The sequence below is a fragment of the Peromyscus leucopus genome, chromosome 8b (assembly GCF_004664715.2).
Source record: "Peromyscus leucopus breed LL Stock chromosome 8b, UCI_PerLeu_2.1, whole genome shotgun sequence".
Lineage (NCBI taxonomy): Eukaryota > Metazoa > Chordata > Mammalia > Rodentia > Cricetidae > Peromyscus > Peromyscus leucopus.
Window position 1 is genome coordinate 91,764,657 of NC_051086.1, and position 21,718 is coordinate 91,786,374.

At 53.6% G+C, this 21,718-nt stretch overlaps 1 protein-coding gene across 2 annotated transcripts; it reads left to right on the plus strand.

Annotated features, from left to right (window-relative positions):
* Nucleotides 1-1,601: 1,601 nt before the first annotated feature.
* On the plus strand, nucleotides 1,602-21,145 carry Kcnh4 (potassium voltage-gated channel subfamily H member 4). Of its 2 annotated transcripts, XR_003733092.2 has the most exons (17): nucleotides 1,602-1,850; nucleotides 3,698-3,931; nucleotides 4,239-4,385; nucleotides 4,476-4,603; nucleotides 5,549-5,792; nucleotides 6,202-6,359; nucleotides 9,249-9,456; nucleotides 11,057-11,251; nucleotides 11,678-11,877; nucleotides 13,616-13,865; nucleotides 14,456-14,700; nucleotides 15,244-15,282; nucleotides 15,472-15,824; nucleotides 16,096-16,202; nucleotides 17,654-17,730; nucleotides 19,533-20,249; nucleotides 20,949-21,145. XR_003733092.2 is itself a non-coding variant. In XM_028856859.2 (16 exons), exons 1-16 carry the CDS (start codon nucleotides 1,775-1,777, stop codon nucleotides 19,926-19,928), a joined length of 3,057 nt encoding a protein of 1,018 aa, XP_028712692.1. In that variant the 5' UTR covers nucleotides 1,602-1,774; the 3' UTR covers nucleotides 19,929-21,145. The 2 variants fall into 2 exon arrangements, 1 of the variants encoding a protein (XP_028712692.1); XM_028856859.2 differs by having other exon boundaries at nucleotides 19,533-21,145.
* The last annotated feature ends 573 nt before the right edge of the window (nucleotides 21,146-21,718 follow it).

Consider the following 21,718-nt stretch of genomic DNA (forward strand, 5'->3'; position numbering starts at 1 on the left):
GACCAGAGTGGCCTTAAACTTAAATGACCCTTTGATCCTACTGCCTCTACCTCCCCAGTGCTGTTGAAATTGCAAGTGTGCTCTGTCACACCTGGTTTCTGCAGTACTAGGGGGCTGAACCCAGAGCTTCGTGAATATTAAGCAAGCACTCTACCAACTGAGCTATATCCTGGGCTCCTACGGTTTTATAATAGGGACCTATAGAGAGAGAGGTTCTGGAAAGCTGCGCACGGGAACAGAATCATCCAGCTGCGCACGGGAACAGAATCCAGCTGGCAAGGGCTGGATGTAAGGTTGCAAGAAAGGCAAGGCTTGTGAGTTTCCATGGTGAGCCTTCCAGAGTGGGGGTGGTGTGGTCAGCTGTACTGTGGAGTGTGAGCAATGTCACACTGGGAAGCAGGTGGGTTAAGTTTGTGCAGCCATTGCATATGACCAGATTTTGCACTTCATTGTATAGAATGGAGTCTGGGAATGTTCTTAAGCAGAGATGGGGAAACTCTAAAGATTTAGAAACTCAGAGATTCTACAACTCTAGCAAAAAGATACCTGTTGTAGGTTGAAGTGTGCTGCCCCCAAATTCACACGTTGAAGTCTTAATCTCCCAGCATTTAGGAAGTGGCCTTGCTGATGCAGTTAAGTAAGATAAGTTAAGATTGGAGTATGGCAGACTTCTAATCCAGTTATGAGTAGTGCTCTCATAAAAAAAGGGGAATTGGTGTATCTGCAGAGACTCAGGAAGAACTCACATGAACATGGAAACCAAGACCAAGGGCAATGCACCCACAAGCCAAAGAAAGCCAGAGGCCACCAGCAACCTTAGAAGCTGGAAGAGGATAGCATGGAAGACTCTTCTTCACAGCCTTCAGAGAGACCTAAGCCCTGAGTTGGGGGTCTAACCTTGAGCTCTGATTTCTAGATCCCAGAACTGTTTAAACCATGCACTCTGCGTCACTTTGCTATAACCGTAAGATAGTAATGTAAAATTCAAAAACAGACATGAGGGCTGGCTAGATGGCTCAGTAGATAGAGGCCCTTACTGCCAAGACTGAAGAACTGAGTTCGATCCTGGGGACCCACAAAGTGGAAGGCGAGAACCGACCACTGAAAATTATTCTCTGACCTCCACATCCTGCACTACATATGGCACAGGCATACACACACATACGCAAAATAAATAAATGTTAACAACCCTTTTTTGAAAAGAAAGAAATATCCCAACTCCAGCAGGCGGCACTATTAACCAGACACCAGACACCAGCCCTAGCGTGGGCCGCGCGGGGAAACCCGTGGGGTGGAGCTACCAGAGCAGCCAGGGAACCACGCGTAGGGGCGTGATCACCCCGAAAGAAGGGCGTGGCCACCGTCCGAGCCCCACCTCATCACCTCCAGCCTCGATGGTGGGCGTGTCTCCGAGACTCTCCCCAGGAGACACGCGTGGGCCGCTCCCCTCTGGGAGGAGGGCCGCAGAGGAGGGGTGCGGGTGTCTCTGGCGGCCCCTCCCGGTGCGGAGCCACGTGGTGGGCGCGGGCCGAGCCCTCCGGGAAGAACCTGACCCGTGGGGAGGTGGGGAGGGGCGGGAGGGGGGGTGGCTCTCGAAGTGCTGCTGAGCAGAGCTCAGAGCTACCAGGATCAGAGCAGAGAGGCAGCGGCGGCGAGAGGAGGGGAGGAGGCAGGCCGGCGCATGGGGCGCCCCGGCCCCGCCGGTAGCGCGCCCCCTCCGGCCAGGCCGCGCTGAACGCAGCCCGCGCAACGCCTCGAACCCGCACCCGGGGCCATGCCGGTCATGAAGGGGTTGCTGGCCCCTCAAAACACCTTTCTGGACACCATCGCCACCCGCTTTGACGGCACGCGTGAGTTGGGTGGGGGCTGGGTCAAGTCTCCTTGGGACAGGGTGGGTATCCTGGATATGGTGTGATTAGAGGAGAGAGAATGGGGTGCAGGGGCATGCAGGAATTCCTAAAACCGTGGTAAAGAAACAGGGTGCGAAGCCCCTGAGAGTGGAAGATCAAGAGACTGAGGCGGCGTTGGGGGTGGTGGTGGTGGTGGAGAGGACAAGGTTAGGGGGTGTGACTCAAGGCAGAAGAGGTTCTTTGTGCCATAAAACGGAGGAGGGGCCTTGGGAGCCACCCACTCCCGGGCAGAGCTGTGCTGGGGGTGTGCATGGAGGTTTCTGAGATGTACAGATGGGACAAAGTGGTCTGATGACTCCAGATGCCCCTGCCCCAGAAGAGAGGGGAGAGAGGAGGTGGAGAGGAGAGAGAGAGAGAGAGAGAGAGAGAGAGAGAGAGAGAGAGAGAGAGAGAGATATCAGACTTAGGCAAGACCTAGTTTGTAGTAAGGTCACGCGCCCCCAAATTATGAGATATCTGTGTGTGAGGTGGATGAGGCAAAGCGGGGGCAAGTACTTGAGACTAGGGGAACTCTGCTAGCCCACCTGAGCTGGGTTCCAAGTTCAGCACCTTGGACAGCCGCATAGCTCCTTCCCGGCGTCTTCTCCCGCCATTCCCTCGCCCAACTCTGGAACCCCTGTGTCTTCCCTTTGTCCCTCTCCAAAACCCTGGCGGGCATTAGGAGGGTGGGGGAGCGGTAGCCGAGGGCGGAAACCAAGCCGCCAGGGCCCTACCCCCCCCCTTGTTTCCATAGCGCCAATCACCGAGGCAACGGGCCCTGGGATGGAAGAAGTAGGCTGTGCCCAGGACCCAGTGCTTCCTAGGCATCCTAAGTGTCCCGATCAGCCATCCCATCCCCTGACAGTAACCTCTCCTAGGGTCCTTGGACTGTTTGTGTCTCATATCCCTGAACTGAGCCTGTCCCTGGGTGCCCTCCCACCCAGAAGCCTCTAATCCACTAAAGCTAGAGGGAGCCAACTCAGGTTCTGGTGCTGGGGGCGGCTGCAGCTCACACCTCAATGTCTTCTCGGGTTTGACTTTGAGCACCAGGAACAGATAGATCCCCTGAACCTAGCTAAAAAATATCAAAAAGCAGGCATTTCCTGGAAGGCAAGTGTCTTCCCCTCACTTTATGCACATTTGTGAGTTTGGAAATTGTCTGCCTTTTGGTTTAACAATAAGAGTATGATGTCATCAGAATCTTTGTCCTGCTCATTATAAGAGGATGCTAGGGTAGTATCCAAGGACGTGCTTCCAAAAATTGAGTGACTGGGGAGGGGGTGGGGGCGGAATCTTTTTCCTTTCTCAGAGTAGCATTTACTAAGTACCAGGAGACCTTCTCAAGTTACCTGATGCAACCCACAGCCACCAGGGAAAGGCACGTTGTGTCCCACTTTGCAGATAAGGAAGCTGAGGCACAGGAGCCGTAGTTAACATGCCTAGGGTCACGTTCAGTGAGTGGTGGAAATGGGTGCTGGAGCCCATGCCCTTCCTCCCCCTTTTTTTCTGCTTTCTGCAGTCACAGCCGCCCAGCTTGAAGGCAGGAGCGTGAACCCCATGGCCTCGTGGGGTTCCTTCTCTAGTCCTCCTACAGACTCTAGGCCACCCTCGAGTCCTTGCCCTTTTGCTCTCTCTCTCCCTCTCTCTCTCTCTCTCGTCCTCATTTCAGAACATCTCAGAGCTCCCTTAGGAACCGCCTAGAACCTTCTAGCTCTCTGATCTCTGCCCACCACTTGAGGGAATTGTTCATCTGGACGTTAGCTCCCCTTTTGGCCTGGCCCTGACCCCCTGACTTCTCCCTCCTGTAGACAGCAACTTCCTTCTGGCCAATGCACAGGGCCCACGGGGTTTTCCCATCGTCTACTGCTCGGACGGCTTCTGCGAGCTCACCGGCTACGGCCGCACCGAGGTCATGCAGAAAACCTGTAGCTGCCGGTTCCTCTATGGCCCGGAGACCAGTGAGCCGGCCCTGCAACGGCTGCAAAAAGCCCTGGAGGGCCACCAGGAACACCGAGCTGAAATCTGCTTTTACCGAAAGGATGGTGAGGAGCCTGACCTGGCTTGACGTCTGCCCAAATCCCAGGTCTCACCCAGAGTCTGCTGGGCACGTCGGAGCTTTGGGGCTTATTCTTCCGTGGCCGCGAGCTGGCTACAGGACTACGCTCATCCCTGATCTTTTCTGGGCCTTGGTCTCTCCCTTTGTAAAGTGAAGGAACCAGATGACAAATCTCTGGGCTGTCTCCAGTTCTAAACATTTGCCAAAGCCTTTGACTGCATCGAGAAACCAAGGAGGACCAAAGGTATGCCCAAGGCTGCTCACACACCTCTGCCCTCTCTCTGTGCCCACAGGCTCAGCCTTTTGGTGTCTCCTGGACATGATGCCCATCAAGAATGAGATGGGGGAGGTTGTGCTTTTCCTGTTTTCCTTCAAGGACATCACTCAGAGTGGAGGCCCAGGACTTGGCTCACCTGGAATCCATGGGGACAATAATCATGGTAACTATAAGTCTGGGTCACAATAGACTGCTCCACACACAGCCTCTTAGGATGCGCCCCAACTTATCTGTCCATTTCCCCCCCTAATAGAAAACTCCCTTGGGAGGAGAGGAACCAGCTCAAAACTTCGGTCCACCAGGAGGCAGAATCGGACTGTCCTGCACCGACTGACTGGCCACTTTGGTCGCCGGGGCCAGGGAAATGTGAAAGCGAATAATGTGAGTGCCACTTGCAACTAGTATTTCCAAGTTCTCCAACCCTAATTCCCTGCTACCCTCTCCCTCTGTCCCTGTCTGCCCAGTCTCCCTCTGTCGGCTTGTTCCTCTGTCCACCCATTTTTCATAGGCAGCTTTCTGCTTCATTACATCTGCCCCCCAACCCCTCCTCCATCCCATTTCCTTTTCTTCACTGGGTGATTGACCTTGCTCTGGTGACGTCACAGGGGATGGAGCTCTAGCAGTAACCCTCCCCCTGAGGATTAAGTGTAAGGGTTGTATCTTGAGGGATGACCTTACAAACTGCTGTGATCTTAGGAAGAAAGCTCCTGTTGCGGATCTAGCATCCCACCCTATGTGCCGCCCCCAAGGATCCCAACAAAGCTATGGGATGGAGTCTCCCACAGGCTTCTGTTAAGCCTGTTAAGGCTATCAGGAAGTCAGCTGGGCTAACTTCCCCCCTCTGGGGCATACTCACCCCTCTCCAGGTCCCTAGAACTCAGAACTACAAAGAAGTTATGACCCTTCAGGCTAGGCTGTTTGCCTGGTTGTCATTATCTCTTCAAGGAGGGCAAGGGTCAGTCCAGGTAAACACAGCTGATAAAGCAAGATGTCCTCAGAAGGGGCCTGAGGGTGTTTTGTGGAGATTTAACTGAGTGACAGAGTGCCTGCCTTGCAAGTACTAGTCCCCTGGGTTCAGTCTCCAGCACAAGAATGGAAAGAAAGAAGTGAAAAGAATTACAAAAACGAGCCTGAGCAATAGCTTGGTACGGAGACAGAAGTGCCAGGTGCCAGCTTGAGAATTCCTCCCCCACACCTTCCATCCCCTTTCTGGCTACTGTTCCGATGCCCACCTTCTCCTTTCTCCTACCCCCTGACTCTCCCTTCCCCCAGCCTCGACTCTTCTTTCCCCCCAAGTGTCCCCAACCACCTCCCCTCTCCCTTTAGAACGTGTTTGAGCCAAAGCCATCAGTGCCTGAGTACAAGGTGGCCTCCGTGGGGGGCTCCCGCTGCCTCCTCCTCCACTACAGCATCCCCAAGGCTGTCTGGGATGGCCTCATCCTCCTCGCCACATTCTACGTTGCGGTCACCGTCCCCTACAATGTCTGCTTCTCCGGTGACGACGACACCCCCATCACCTCCCGACACACCCTTGTCAGTGACATCGCTGTGGAGATGCTCTTCATCCTGGGTCAGACCCTCTACCCTACTAACCTGGAGGGTGGGCTGTGGGGACCCACTCTGACAAGCCTCCCTCCTTGCTGGGCCCGCAGGACCCTTCCCTAGCTTGAAGGGTCTTACCTTCTCTTTGTAGTTCTGAATTCTAGGGGCCCAGTGAGGGGTGAGTATGCCCTCAGAGGGGGAAGAGGCTAACACTTCTCCCCCAGACCCTGTAAGTCCTATAGTGCCAGGTGCTCTGCAGCCTTCAGCCTGTGGCCTTTCCTCCCTGTAGACCAGCCAAGAGTCCCAGCTTTCTCCATTCTGCCTCCTCCTCCTCCATCCTGGGTCTCCTGTGCTCACGCACAGCTTCCCTATTCGTTAGCTACCTGACCTGAGAGTCCAGGCCATGGCCCCTCGTAACAGCCTCTTGCATTCCTCAGACATCATCTTGAACTTCCGCACCACCTATGTGTCCCAATCGGGCCAGGTGGTCTCTGCTCCTCGTTCCATTGGCCTCCACTACCTGGCCACCTGGTTCTTCGTGGACCTTATTGCTGCTTTGCCCTTTGACCTGCTGTATGTCTTCAACATCACTGTGGTGAGTGACTCCCATCCCACCATGCCTCCTAGCGTCTGAACTCCCAACCCCGCATCTCCCGTTAGAGGGGCAGGCAAGCACAAATCCAGCCACAGTCCTTCCTATCAATTCCTGTGCAGATAGATGGCTCTCTGACTCTGCTGTGGGCACAGGCCTGAGCCAGGCACTGGGAAGGAGCCCAAAGGGTCTATGCTCTTGGAGAACTCAGCTCACAGTCTTTGAGGGAAGCTGAGACAAGCGAAAAGCTAACTATGGCTACCAAGGCGGCGTTGGTATGATGCCAGATGAGTGGTACTTTTCACATTTTTTTTTTATTTCACAAACAACTGATGAGCATTTAGCTGTCTGCAAAACACTGTATGGGGGGCCTGGTCACTAAGGTAGAAAGAGACAAGGACTTGGCACTCCAAGCCCCCTCAGATTGGTGAGACAGGCAAGAAGAGTGGAAGGAGGACATCAAGCCGCAGAACTGCTGAATGGGAGTGGGCAATAGCAGCGTGGTATCGATGCGTGGAGTCTGGACTGGCCTTGGAGATCTAGGCTGGAATGCCGGCATATGCAAAAACATTCTGAAATCAGGCCAGCACCCGGGGGCAGAAGCATCCCAGTTGGGCAGGGGCTGAGGTGGTCTGGGAAGGAACTGTTCCTGGAGGAGGTGGGAGCAGAGCTAAGCCTCTAAGAGCGAACAGGATTTGGCTAGCAAAGGATGAGAAGCCAGAGAAAGCGCATAGTTAAGTCAAGCCAGCGAGTGAGAGGCTGGGTCGGGTGCCGGGGCCTGTGTCTTCACTCGGGACCGCCTGGAAATGCCCTGAGTGGTCAGGATGGAGCCAGACAGTAGGTCTTTTCTAGTCCAAGGTGAGGCCGTCTTGGCCCGTGTCCCCAAGCCCCCTCGCCGCCGTTGTGGGGGAGGAGAGGTGGGGAGCCGTTTTCCTGTGTGCTCTCCCTCCTGAGTGCTGTGTGCACTCCCCTATAGCAGGAAACCGCCTACACGAAGCCGGATTTAACTAGCCGCCAACGGGCTGTGGGCCCCTTCTACTGGCTGTGCACATGTGTGTGCATGCTCCTACTTACACACACACACACACTCAAGAGAGAGAGAAAGTGTGTGTGTGTGTGTGTGTGTGTGTGTGTGTGTGTGTGTGTGTGTGTGTGTGTTAAGTCTGCCTTGAGGTCCTGACCATTCAGGAAAGGGCTTCCTGCCGGTCCTCAGTCCTGTAGCCACGCCTCTCTGCCCACCAGGTAGTGTCAGCCCTACCAGACAGCTGTCCTTACAGAAGAGAGCTGCCAGCCCCTCCTCCTGGGCTGTCCCCTCTCCTCTGGTACCTTTGGGAGTACTTTACAGATCAGTAAAGTATTACACACACCACGGGGAACCCTTCCGGGGAGGTTCTTAAAGCTTTTTCCCATGTTGATATGGAAACTCACATGGAACTAGGTCTCCAGAATCCTAGTCTAGCATTCTTGCCCATATACAAGCTGCTTCCCAGATAGCCAGGGTCCGCAGGTGTACGGCTTATGGGGGATGAGGAGTAACATGGGAAGCCTGGGAGAGATAGAACGGAACCGTGAGAGAAGGGGCCTTAACGGTGTGGGACACGGGAGCAAGTGACTTTGGGGAGCCCTGAAATGTTCAAGTTTGGGAGCCAGATATTCTGGGGCTGGAGGTAGCTGTGTTAAGTCAAAAGTTAAGATTTTAGTTAAGACTTTAAAAGGGGTTCCTGTTGGGGAACCAGGGCCACCTCCTTTCTAGCCCCTTCACTTCACATTAGAGATCCACGAGGTGGTTCTGGAGCAGTGTAATGTCAGGGCTTTGGGGTGTGCTCCTGCCTGGAGCTCCCTGAAGTGCGGCGAGGGCTTTGGACCAAGTCTCTCGTGCTCTACAGAGGGCTTTGTACTCTACTCTCGAGTCTCTTACAGCTCTGGATGCCAAGCTGCTCCTATACACAAATAAACCCCCATCCCACTCCTTGTCTGCCGTGTTATAAGGTCTAGTTGAAGTGTTAATTATAACAAAAACAGCAGATTCAGGGATACGGCTTTATGGCTTTAAAGAAAGTAAAATAAAAAAAAAACTTGTCTAGAATGCATAAAGTCCTAGGTTTGATCCCTGCATTCCTTTCCCCATAGCAGGGAAAATTAACGAAAGTTTCCAGGGTCCTTGCTAGACACCAAGGCTCCATCAACCTCTAGTTCAAAGCGGGTGTCCTCAGTCCATGCTTTCCTTCTCACCTGCAGCTGACCTACAAAAGGTGGACGCCCTTAACCTTTGGTAGTCCTCAGGCTCCTCACCCGTTCCCCTTCCGGTCATCACACTTCTCCACATCACCTGCCGACCCTGCTAGATTGTTCCTAGGACACTGGAGCTTTGAACAGGGGTCTTCAATAGATCATTCAGTCTACCCCCTCCCCCTCAGCCCTGACCAGGGCTTGCTCCTGAATCATCCCACAGTTCTGTGAGGCAGCTTAGTCTCAAATGGACTTGGTGTCCATCCTCTTGGACTTCAGTTACAGCTCCATTATTTCCTTGGTCTGTGACCTTGGAGCAAGTCCCTAGCGTCTGTGAATCCTAGTGCATTCATCAGCAAATGGGGACCTGGGATGATAACTGGACCAAAGGCTCGAAGATTGTTTTGTTTGTTTTCATGAGGATTACAAATGCCTATCATCGTGGTGGCACAATGCAAAAGAAGTCCTCGGTGGCTAAGTTAATGACTCTCCCCTGATGCATTTTATAGTCACTTTCTCAGGACAGCAGCGACAGTTTTTTTTTGCAGCTTCCCCTGGCTCCAGGGCGTCTGATGGGAAGGGCCTGGAGGGGGTTAGGGGGTGCTATGTGAAGGTTCTGGGGAGCTGTGCCTGCTGACAGCCTCCCCCGCTGCCCTCCCGCAGACCTCGCTGGTACACCTGCTGAAAACGGTGCGGCTCCTGCGGTTGCTGCGGCTGCTGCAGAAGCTGGAGCGGTACTCACAGTGCAGCGCGGTGGTGCTCACGCTGCTCATGTCCGTCTTTGCACTCCTTGCTCATTGGATGGCCTGCGTCTGGTATGTCATCGGGCGCCGGGAGATGGAGGCCAATGACCCGCTGCTCTGGGACATTGGTGAGCCACCGGTCCTAGACTTTCACTTGCTTACCTCTCCACCTGTCCTGTCCCCGACCTGATGCCACCGGGACTTAACATCTCCCCATCCCGCAGTCCTCTATCCGTCCAATAAAATGACCTGTGCTCCTTCTGGATCAAGTGTGGGGACACTGGTTTGGAGTGAAGGGTTCTGCTTGGGGGAAACTTCCAGCCTAGCTGGGAAGGAGACCAGGATCAGTCAGTGACAGCGGAAATACCCTGATGGAGAGTATTTTGGACAGAGGAAATCAGTGTGTGGAAAGGGCTGAGAAAGGCTTCTCATTCTCTCAGCTCTCTGCCATCATCAGTTCCTCCTTAGCCACAATTAATGGAGCCACTGGCCCGGAGGCAGCTCCCGGCTCTCAGTGTCTCCTTGGAAAGTTGTCAGATCGTAGGCGCTGATCTTGATTCCTCCCTCTTCAGCCCACACCTGATCTGCCCACTTGGATCTGGCATCTTCTCCCCATCTCGATACCTTGGCCGGTCTCCCCCACCTTCCTCCCTCAGTGACTCCTACGGCGGACCCCACGCTTTCTTTCCCTGTCTTCCTCTTACCCCCACCCTCAGCCGCTCTCCTTGCTGCAGCCAAACTGGTCTCCCATGAACCAACCCTGGAGGCCTGGGGAGATGGCTGGAGAGACTGGAGGCTTAAGAGCACTTGCTGACCTTGCAGAGGACCTGGGCTCAGTTCCCAACACCCATGTGATAGGTAGCTCGTAGGGGACCTGATGACCTTTTCTGACCTGTGCGAGCACCAGACACACATGGTACAAATACATAACGTGTTGGCAAACATTCATACACATTAAAAATGAAATAAATATATCTATAATAATAATTCTTTTATAAAGAATAGACACGACCCTCTCCCAGCTTCTACCTGGGCCCTTACACTAGCTCCCCACTGGCCGCAAACTGAAGTCTATGCTTGGTGGTCACGTGTCACGTGGGCAGCTCTGCATGATCTGTGTCCCACCACTTTACTTCTCCCTGTACAGCCCGTAGACACTGACGGCCCTCCTGGACCTGACCTGCTGCTCTCTCACTCTGGGCCTCGTACATGTTTTCCTTCCTGGGAGGCCCCGCTCCTTCCCTGTGGTGAATTTTCTATGCTCTCAGCTTCCACCAAAATGGCATGTCCTAAGAGAACCATGTCCCTAGGATCCATCTTGGCTCCCTTAACCTGCTGTGGTTTCTAACCCTTTAGTAGCTTGCCTCCCACCTGAAATAGTTCGTGTCCTCTCTCCTTGACGTTTACAGGTGATGGCAGAGATAGCCCTGGGGTCGGATCTCAGCACCCTCCCTCCAACACACAGGAAACACAGTAACATAGGAGGGGGTTGAAGGGGCCCCTGCAGTCAATAATCTAAGGAGTGGGTAGCCTTGGAGTGCACTCCTTAGCCAGTGCATGGCCTCCAGGCCGCCTCACAGCAGCTCTGCACACTTCCCGTCTCAGCAGCTGCAAACTGCCCCTCTCCTCTGTAAATGTGTATCCAGGGTCAAACAGGCAGATCAGGGAAACGCTCTCTCCAGCGCTTGCATGGCCAGCCGTGATTCCCTCCTTCCTTCCCTGTCGCAGGTTGGTTGCATGAGCTGGGCAAGCGGTTGGAGGAGCCCTATGTCAACGGCTCGGCAGGTGGACCGTCGCGGCGCAGTGCCTACATCGCCGCACTGTACTTCACCCTGAGCAGCCTCACCAGTGTGGGCTTCGGCAACGTATGTGCCAACACTGATGCCGAGAAGATCTTCTCCATCTGCACCATGCTCATAGGCGGTGAGGCCAGACCCACGACGCCCAGGGAGTCCTGTAAATCCAGGCTTGTGTACAGGGAAACTGAGGCCCAGGGAAAGCAAGGGGCCCACCCAAGTCCACACAGTCACGTGTTCGTTCACAATCCCTTTCTTCTCTGCGCATGCCTGGGCCCATAAACAGGTGTGACCTCTTTCGAGAGGTGAGACACCTAAGGTCATGACCTAAGGAGGTGATCAGAGAGGAGTACGAGTTGCCCCCATCTACGGATTGCCACCTGCTTTCCCTGCCTCTGACGGCCAGATGTGCTCACCTCTAGCTCACCTGCTAGCTCTCCTGTGCGCCCCCCAGAACCTCTGAGACCCATCCAAGGCTGGGTGATTTGGGGAGCACCAGCAGCAGAAGGAGAGGTGATCGCCTCTGACACGCTGTGGGTTGCCACCCCCGCAGCTCTGATGCATGCCGTGGTGTTTGGGAACGTCACAGCCATCATCCAGCGCATGTACTCCCGACGCTCGCTCTACCACAGCCGCATGAAGGACCTCAAGGATTTCATCCGAGTGCACCGCCTGCCCCGCCCACTCAAGCAGCGCATGCTGGAGTACTTCCAGACCACATGGGCTGTCAACAGCGGCATCGACGCCAACGAGGTAGTGCTGAGCAGGGCCTCCAGCCATGTGGCAGTGTGGTGGGGAAGGGTTACCACCTCTCCAGGACTGGAATGGAGGCAGCCAGGGTGTAGGGAGGTACAGGGCCCTTAGCAAGGATGTGGCCCCAGCCCTTCCTTTGGAGCTTAAACATAGACCTCCAAAGGAAGTTGAATGCTTGAGTCTGGACTTGGGTGGACAACTTGCCTACTCTTGGCCTCAGTTTCTCCATCGTGGTAGGCAGCACCATTTCCTCCCAGCCCTGTGATGGGCCAAGCCACCATTTTCCATTCGTTCTCTATGTCCTGAACGCAGTGGAGGATGGGGGCAGCTAGAGGTGATTACACACCACGGCTTCTGCCCTCAAGGAGACCCCAAGAAAGGTGAGGGGGAGACAGGTACAGAGACGCACACAGGGAATGGAACCATACAGGAGTAACATCCCTGCAGCAGGGCTCTCATTGTGTCTGAGCCCAGAGGAGACAAGGAAGATGGCAGAGGAAAGTGGTACATCATGGTCAAGAGAATCAGTCTGCCTCGGAAGGCCATTCCAGGCAAAAAAAAAAAAAAAAAAAAAAAAAGAGCAATAGGAACCTAGGTTCATGAGTGCTGGTAAACCTGAGTGAATGGGTCCAGGGATCTGAAAGTAGTTGAGTGAGCCTCAGAGAAGGGGAGGTTGTACTGGGAGGTGCCAGCGCCAGAGTTGGGGCTGGGGCAGCCACAGCCCCAGAGAGTGGATCGCCTTGAGTTTGCAGTTGTATTCTGCCAGATCTCTGGGATGGGGTGTGGCGGAGGGTGGAGGAGAGGGGAGACGGGAGATTTTTTGACTGGAAAGGTTGTACAGGAGCAGGCAATTCCAGTTGGTTGCAAGAGAGCAGCCCACAGGGGTGGTCAGGTTTGGCTTGGGGTCAAGGGATGAGATGAAGGCACTCCAGGAGGAAGACCGGGTTAATGGATGCAGGTGAGAGTCCTGGGCCGGGCCGTCATCCCCATGCGGTGTCTGTGGGAGACCCAGGTGGAGGTTGTCCATCAGGGAGTTGTAAATCCACACGTGAACCCAACATTGGGCTTCCAGGTCTGGGTGGTGAAGACAGGGACTAGTTGCCATGATGTGGGAGGATGTGGAAGTAAGAAGTGAGTCGAGGGGCCTGGGCTGTGCCAGGAGCCTGGGGAAGAAATGAGAAGGTAGAAGAACTGGCCGGGAGTCCCTCCCAGGGGCCCTGGTGGGACAATAAGGGAGAGGTCAGCAAGACGGAACCGCGGAGGGGCTCCGCGATACTACGAGGGAAATGTGAGGAGAACCGGTCAAATGTAAGCTCTAGTGTGAGCCCGAGTTTTACAGTTAGGAATACTGAGGCCCAGAGATGGGAAACAGAGTCCAAAGTCCCCAGGAACATAGGAACAAAGATGACTGTGACTTTCCCATTCCCAGTTGAAGAAGTCCCACCAGGGACGACTCTTGACTGGGTAGACCTGAGGAATCAGAGTCTAGGCGTGCTCCGTGTGTGTAGCCATGTGAAGTAACCAGAGCAAAGACTTGGTCTCTGCCCAGAAGTTAGATTGGGTGAACAAGATTGGCAAAGAAAATTGAGAGTAGACAAAGAAGTCTTCCTTAAGGTCTAGTGGGTAATTTCAGAGAGAGGACAAGTTGGCACTCTTGCCTTGAGCAGCACAACTCATTCGTAAGATTCGAGGAGTGTTTGCAGGGGGATGGCCAGAGTGACTTCTGCCTCTTATGCAGTTACTGCGTGACTTCCCGGATGAGCTGCGAGCTGACATTGCTATGCACCTGAATCGGGAGATCCTGCAGCTGCCCTTGTTTGGAGCAGCTAGCAGGGGCTGCCTTCGGGCTCTCTCCCTGCACATCAAGGCCTCGTTTTGTGCTCCTGGGGAGTACCTCTTACGCCGTGGGGATGCCCTGCAGGCTCACTACTATGTCTGCTCTGGCTCGCTTGAGGTGCTCCGAGACAACATGGTGCTGGCCATCCTCGGTGAGAACCCCACCACCACGCACTGCCCATCCTAAGACCTTCCCCAGAGGACTTGGGAATAGCCTGGGGTCCAGGGAATGGCAGACCCCTAGTGAGTCCCTAGAAAGCCTACTGAGGAGTATTCTTCCTTGATCCCTTTACCCTATTACAGGTCCGCCTTGGTCACTCCCTCTACTCGCCTCTCTTGCTTGGGCCACCCCTTAACCCACTGGCCCTCCATCAATGAGTGTCATTCAGTCAACTCAATCTATCCCTTTGCATCATCTTCCAGTTCCATTGTCCATTCCCCAGTGACTCTAAAACCCACTGACCTTTACCCTTTAACTGACCCTTCTGGCCAGTCTTTATTGATCCTCCAATTCTGCTGGCCCTTTCCCCAGCACTACTGACCTCTCCCACTAGCTGTTGGCCGGCTGCACCAGCCATCCCCCACTGGCCTTTCCGAAGTTCCCTCTTTCCAGTGGGCTTTATTAACTCGCCTTCGACCGTCCTTTAAGTACACTGCCCACCTCTCAGATATGTGGACCACCTCCCACTGACACCGAGTGTCCCCTACATCCTAGTTGACTGTCCCCTTCCTTTACCCACAGGGAAGGGGGACTTGATCGGGGCAGACATCCCTGAGTTGGGGCAGGAGCCTTGGTCAGGGACAGGCCCCAGCTGCGTGCTGAAGACCAGCGCTGATGTGAAAGCATTGACTTACTGTGGCCTGCAGCAGCTGAGCAGCCGAGGGCTGGCAGAGGTCCTGCGGCTGTATCCGGAATATGGGGCTGCCTTCCGGGCTGGCCTACCCCGGGACCTAACCTTCAACCTGCGCCAAGGCTCTGAAAACAACGTATGTAGACACCGTATGGCTGCAATCCCCACCACGGTACCTCCCTTCAAAACAGACCTCCTCCAGCCCCAGAGAGCCTCTTGCATGTCTCACCTCCCTCAAAACATCACCTCTCACCTCGACCACCTTCTTCTATGACTTCATGTACACTTAACATCTTCCAACCCCACTCCCCATGGGCCTCGCCCGGCCCCTTGACAATCTCTTACAACCTGCTCTTACTGAGTACCTCTCAGCCTCATTTAGCTTTATGAAGTCCCTGTCTGGACTGGTGGCACACCACCCCCCTCCCCCCCACACACCGAGGTTCCTCTCCTCCACTGTTATCCCAACGTTTCCCACTTTGTTTTCGGTTGATATGTCTCTACCTGAGACCTCTGTCTTCCTCAACTTTGGGGGTTCACTTTGTCACTCCGAATTTCTCTGAGTTAGAGTTGGTGGTGTCTGGCTCAATTCCGTGTTCTCGGTCGCTTAACACGGTTAGGGGGAGTGAAGAGGGGTTCCGTCCCAGGGAGTCAGCTGAACCCTACTCTGTCCCCACAGGGCCTCAGCCGCTTCTCACGCTCTCCTCGCCTCTCCCAGGTAATACTCACTCCTGGGTGGGGTGAGGTTGTTCTGTGGAGAGATTGGGAGGGGGGCAGCTTCCCTTGGCTCCTCTGCCGTGGGGAGAAGAAATAGAGGGTGGGGGGCAGTGCACAGTGCTGAGGGTGGCCCCCCAATGAAGTGTCCTACTGTCCAGCGTCCCGTAACAACGCTCGCTCCTTCCCACAGCCACGCTCCGACACTCTTGGCTCCTCCTCAGACAAGACTCTGCCATCCATCACAGAAACCGAGGGTGGCATGGAGCCTGGGGCTGGTCCCAAGCCCCGTCGGCCCCTCCTGCTGCCCAACCTCAGTCCAGCACGGCCTCGGGGGTCCCTGGTCAGCCTTTTGGGCGAGGAGCTGCCCCCATTCTCAGCCCTTGTCTCTTCTCCTTCCCTCTCCCCATCTCCTTCCCCTGCCCTGGCTGGCCGGGGCCAGAGTCCCTCCCTGCACAGCCCCCCCAGGGGCTCTGCTGCCTGGAAGCCCCCCCAGCTCCTCATTCCCCCACTGGGAACATTTGGACCTCCGGACCTCAGTCCCCGGTGAGATGCCAGCCTTCCTTGCCTTTCTCATATCCCTGCTGGCTTCCAGAACCTTCTTTGGGCTCCATTCCCAGCGTTCCAACCAGTGCTCCTTACTGTCTCTGCCCCATGTGCCAGCCTTGCCTTTCCAACCACAGCTTGCAATCCCATTCCGCTTTGACCATTGTTCTTCCCCAGTTTCCTGGCTCTGCTACCCTCCTTCACCTTTTGCCTGCTCTGTTCGGGCCCTGCATCCTCCCCCTGGTGCTGATGAGCACTACTCTACCCCCAGGATTGTGGATGGCATTGAGGACTCCAGTCACACAGCTGAGGCCCCTACATTCAGGTTCAGCAAGAGGCCAGAGCCCACCAGAACTCGCTCACAGGCTCCCCCTTCAGGTAAGGAACCACAGTGATTTCAGCTCACAGTTACTCACATCTGTCCATCTATCCATCCATCCACCCACCCATCTATTTGTCCCCATCAGTCCATCTATCCATTTACATACCCATCCATCCATCCATCCATTCATCCACCCATCCACCCATCCACCCATCCATCCACTCACCTATCCAATGATCCGCTCATCCACTCATCCATCCATCCATCCATCCATCCATCCATCCATCCACTCAACTATCTAATGATCCACTCATCCACTCATCCATCCATCCATCCATCCATCCATCCACTCAACTATCTAATGATCCACTCATCCATCCATCCATCCACCCACTCATCTATCCAACGATCCGCTTATCCATCCATCCATCTATCCATCTATCCACCCACTCACCTATCCAACGATCCGCTCATCAATCCATCTATCCATCCATCCACCCACCTATCCAACGATCCGCTCATCCATCCAACCATCCACCCACCTAACTATCCATTTACATACCCATCCATCCATCTATCCATCCATCTATCCATCCATCCACCCACTCACCTATCCAATGATCCACTCATCCATCCATCCATCCATCTATCCATCCATCTATCCATCCATCCACCCACTCACCCATCCAACGATCTGCTCATCCATCCATCCATCCACCCACCTAACTATCCATTTACATATCCATCCATCCATCCATCCATCCACCCACTCACCTATCCAACAATCCACTCATCCATCCATCCATCCATCCATCCATCCACTCATGTTACATATGTCACATGCCATCCTAGGAATACAAATCAGATCCAGCCAACATTTTAGCATGGAGGGGAGCAACACCTATGTACACAGATAACAATTCTAGAATTATAATTATGTGCCAAGTTCTACAACTGAGAAAAGAACAAGACTTTGTGGTAGGAATAGAGGGGATGCTTTGGTTACTCCTTAAATGGACTGTAAGGAGCCAGTGACATGGTTCAATGGTAAAGATAAAGCTTGACAAACTGAGTTTGATCCCTAGTGCCTGTATGGTGGAAGGATGGACCCAATTTCTGAAAGCTGTTCTCTGATTTCCACACGAGCACTGTGGGGCACACATAGACACAACTATAAATAAATAAATGTAATTGAAAAGAAGAGCATGGCCTTTTGGTATGGTGGAGCAGATGTTCAAGGTGTGAAGGAATGCACAGAAGAGACACTATACAGTGTTTGGATGCCAAGCATCCCTGTGCCTAGAGCAGGGTGGGGTGGGAGTGGGTATGGAGGAAGGCCGGAGGCTAGGCTTCAAAATCAGCTTCTGGGGTTGGTTTCCCCACCTCGCTGACACCAGAGCATTCTATTCCTTGCTCCCTGCTTGTCAGGCAACAGAGAGGAGTGGGGACTTTGGGTGTCCGTGCTCCATGAACTCATCTGCATCTCTTTAACCCATGCTGCCCGAAGGCCCCAGGCCCAGCCGGGAACCCGCCACAGAGGCAGCAGAAGAGGTGAAGGAAAAGGTCTGCAGGCTGAACCAGGAGGTAGGTTTGGTTTGGCTCTTCCCTGCCCACCCCATCGAATATTGTCTGGGGATCTGAGAGGAGCATGTCATGTTTGGAGCTAGCCAGAGTCCTGTGTTCTGTCACACTAGCTAAATGACCCTGAGCTGGCCTTACTTCCTCACCTAAAAGTTAGAAAAGCAATATGTCGCTGGGTGGTGGTGGTGGTGGTGGTGGCATACATCTTTAATCCCAGCACTCAGGAGGCAGAGGCCAGCCTGGTCTACAGAGTGAGTTCTAGGATAGCCAAGGCTACACAGAGAAATCCTGTCTCAAAAACAAACAAACAAATAAGTAAATAAATAGAAAAATCACATGTCCTTCCCAGAAGTGTGAGAAGAGTGCACATGTGCTGTGGATATCATTATGTATAAATAAAACACTGATTGGCCAGTGGCCAGGCAGGAAGTATAGGCAGGACAAACAGAGAGGAGAATTCTGGGAAGCAGACGGTAGAGGAAGGGAGACACTGCCAGCCTCCACCATGACAAGCAGCATGTGAAGAGGCCAGTAAGCCACAAGCCACGTGGCAAGGTATAGATTTATAGAAATGGATTAATTTAAGATATAAGAACAGTTAGCAAGAAGTGTGCCACGGCCATATGGTTTGTAAGTAATATAAGTCTCTTTGTTTACTTGATTGGGTCTGAGCGGCTGTGGGACTGGTGGGTGACAGAGATTTGTCCTGACTGTGAGTCAGGCAGGAAAACTCTCCAGCTACATCCAAGTATCTGGTCCAGTCCCTTCTGCATCTCCAGTACTCATACCTCTTTCTCCCACAACTGAGTCTCCATTTACAGCCTGGGACCCATCCCCCCCAAGTCTGATGCTCAAGGCTCAAGCCTTTTCTCTTTACCCAGTCCTTGTGTGTGTATGTGGAGGGGATGTGTATGGGGGTCTGTGTGGTGTGTGTGTTTTGGGGGAGGATCAGTGGATAGGGAAGTGGAGAGGCTTTTAGGACCAATGCCCATATGGCTGAATCTTGGCCAGGAAGAGCTAGATTCTAAATGCCTAGGCTAGGCATTGCTTCTACCTCTTTCCCAAGGGATCTCGGTATTGTCGCCACATAGCTACCAAGCCCAGCCCCTGGGAGCCACCTTCCCTCAGTTCTGATAAACAGCAGGCAACCCAGAGAGGTGGCACCTGGGCTAGGGCAGGGCCTAGAACTGTCTACAGTTCAAGGTTAAGGGCAAGTCCTGCTTCTGCTCACTGTCTCAGGCCGCCCTCCTCCCTAGGTCAGTGATTCCCATATCTGAGTGTGAACCAGAACTACCCTGGGCCTTAACTGGTTTGGAATGTCTGGGCTGGGGCCAGTCTAGCAGATTGATGAGCTCCAAATTCAAAGAGAGACTCTGTCTCAAAAACAAAACAACAAAACAAAACAAATAAACAGAGAGAATGATGAGAGAATGCTATCCAATGATGATGACCTCTGGCCTAGAGGGACACCTGCACTCAAGTGCACACACACATACACACAAACACACATTCACTGCACACACACACACACACACACACACACACACACACACACACACACGAAAATGAAATAAATACATGAAGAGAGAGGGAGCTGGGGCAGCAATGACTCCTGCTGCAGATACATTTTGGAAATCAATTGGGGTACTTTACTTGTTGGTTGTTACAGCCCCTGGTCTTTCTTCTTCCCAGGTGGCTGTGGGCAGACAGTGATTAAAGAATTTTGTAAACTATAGTGTGGGGGTGGGGAGTGAGCCTGGTTTTTGTCCTGGCATCCTGAGACACTTTGCTCCTGTTTCCAACAGATCTCCCGCCTCAATCAGGAAGTATCTCAGCTGAGCCGGGAGCTGCGGCAAGTGATGGGCCTTCTCCAGGCCAGGCTGGGTCCCCCCAGCCACTCATCTGACTCAGCGTGGCCCCAAGGCCTTCCTTGCCATCACCAGAGGCCACCGTGCGTCTCTCCTCATGTGTCTGGACCCCCACCGGGTCTCCAGGATACTACACTTGCTGTGGTTCACTGTCCAGCCAGTGTGGGGACAGTGGAGATAGGGGCCACCCCCTCAGAGCGGAGACCTTCCATGATGGCACCCCATCCCTCAGAACCTGATTCTCTCGGACCCTCTCCAGTGCCAGAGGCTTCTCCCCTGACCCCAAGCCTCATGAGGCACAGCTTCCAGTCTGGGTCAGACACATTCCACTGACCCTGGCCTCAGGCCCAGGCCTGTCTGGGGTGGGTATTACCAACCTGCCATCCAGGGAGGAGCTGGGCTCCTTGGCCTCTTGCCTTAGGATCAGCAGCCACCAGCCGGCCTGGTTGGCTCTGGATTCTCTGGACTTTTTAACAAAGAGTGGCCACATCTAACCCTGTTCCATTTTCTCAACCATCCCCCATCCTCCTCTTCTGTGAGGGGAGCCACCACCTGAGGCCATGGAATCCAGCAGGCATGAAATGGACCGTGGTGCCCTGCTGGGCTGGGCAGATGAGATGTCCTGCCTGCTGTCTTCCCAAGACTTGGAGGCAGGTATAGACTGGGAACAGAAGAATGGTCAAGAGCAAGGATCTAGCCTAGTAAATGAAGGCCATGGCTAGACCAGGCAGGGTCTATATCAAGAGGAATAGATGCTATTACAGTGTTATGGAGCTCTTCCGTCCCAGATTCTGGATCCCTTGTCAAAGACCCTGGGAAGGATGTCTCCTTGAAAGGAGTGGGTTTTGAGATTCCAGCTGTTATTTGAGAAACTCAGGACATCTTAGGCCTCCCGTTACCAGTCACTTCACCCCACAGCACACACAGAAAGCAAACTGATGACACCACGTGTGTCTTTGACCTCTCGGAACATTTGTTTTTCCAATTCGTTTTTGTTTTGTTTGTTTTGTTTCGAACTAGTTATCAATATCAAACTCCATACAAGAGTCACAAAATATTCAGTATTCTAACTTCTCAAGAAAAACAAAGCTGTCTGGCTACCAAGAGCCAACATTCATCTGGCAAAATCAGTAATCACCTGGTCACGGGTGGCTGAGAAATAGTCCTCATTTCTTCATAGCCTGTTGGTCCATCATTTCCTGATGCCCACTCAGCTTCCCTTATCTGTTAGGTCCCTGAGTTATTTCAATTTGTAATCCCTGCCTTAGCGTGGGCTCCAAGGGGGTCTTAATAATGTCTGCTTCCTCTCTCGGCCTCGAGCCTATCAACATCTCTGTTTCTGTCTCTCCGCAGGCTGTCATGCAAGGTGGTCTGCTGCCAGCAGTTCAAGGCATTCCTAGCACCACCCCCCCTTTTGCTGTTCCCTCCTCCAAACCCCAGCCAAATCTGCCCCCTCTCCCCTCCAACACGGTCTCCACTGAGGGTCTGGGCAAAACCTACCCCGGCTTCCAGCTTTCCTTCCCCACTCAACACCCCAGGCTCACTTTTGGATAGGAAATAAATTTTTTATTTTTGTAGACCTTGACTCTGGCTGTTTCTGGGGGTTGGTCTGAGAGCCCCAGGGCTTTGAAAGAGCCAACACAAGGAGACACACCCCACCATACTCCAGGGCCCTGTTGCTGTCTCTAGGAAGGGCAGAGGCGCCAGCCAATCCACTTGGCGCCGTATTCACGACACCAGGGACTCCTGGGATAAGGGAGAAACCTTAATGAGTCACCAAGGGCCTGTTACACTCCTTCCTCCCCACCACCCAGTGACAACCACAAATACACAGTGTGTGGGAGAGACCAGCCTAATCTCTAGACTTAGAAAGATAGCCCCAGGAGTTGCCCTGCCCTCCGGAATAAGGAATTCTTCCCAGGTATTTGGTGTTGAGCTAGATATAGTGTGTTATAGTGGGCAGGCAGCTGGAGGGAAGAGCTTGTCACCAGTCGAGAACCTGCTAAGAATGTCTTCTCTTAGCTTATAGCATTTCTCTGAAGAGCTGTGCATGCCCTGTGGTATATACGTTGTAAGAAATTGGCACCTTGATGACAAGATGAAATTAGATGTGGGCACAGCAT

Bases quoted from the DNA above. Each gene is read 5' to 3' on its own strand.
- Kcnh4 (XM_028856859.2), top strand. From the start codon at position 1,775: ATGCCGGTCATGAAGGGGTTGCTGGCCCCTCAAAACACCTTTCTGGAC. The intron at 5,793-6,201 runs GTCAGACCCTCT...TGCATTCCTCAG, and splicing joins GGAGATGCTCTTCATCCTGG to ACATCATCTTGAACTTCCGC. The intron at 16,203-17,653 runs GTAAGGAACCAC...TGCTGCCCGAAG, and splicing joins CTCACAGGCTCCCCCTTCAG to GCCCCAGGCCCAGCCGGGAA.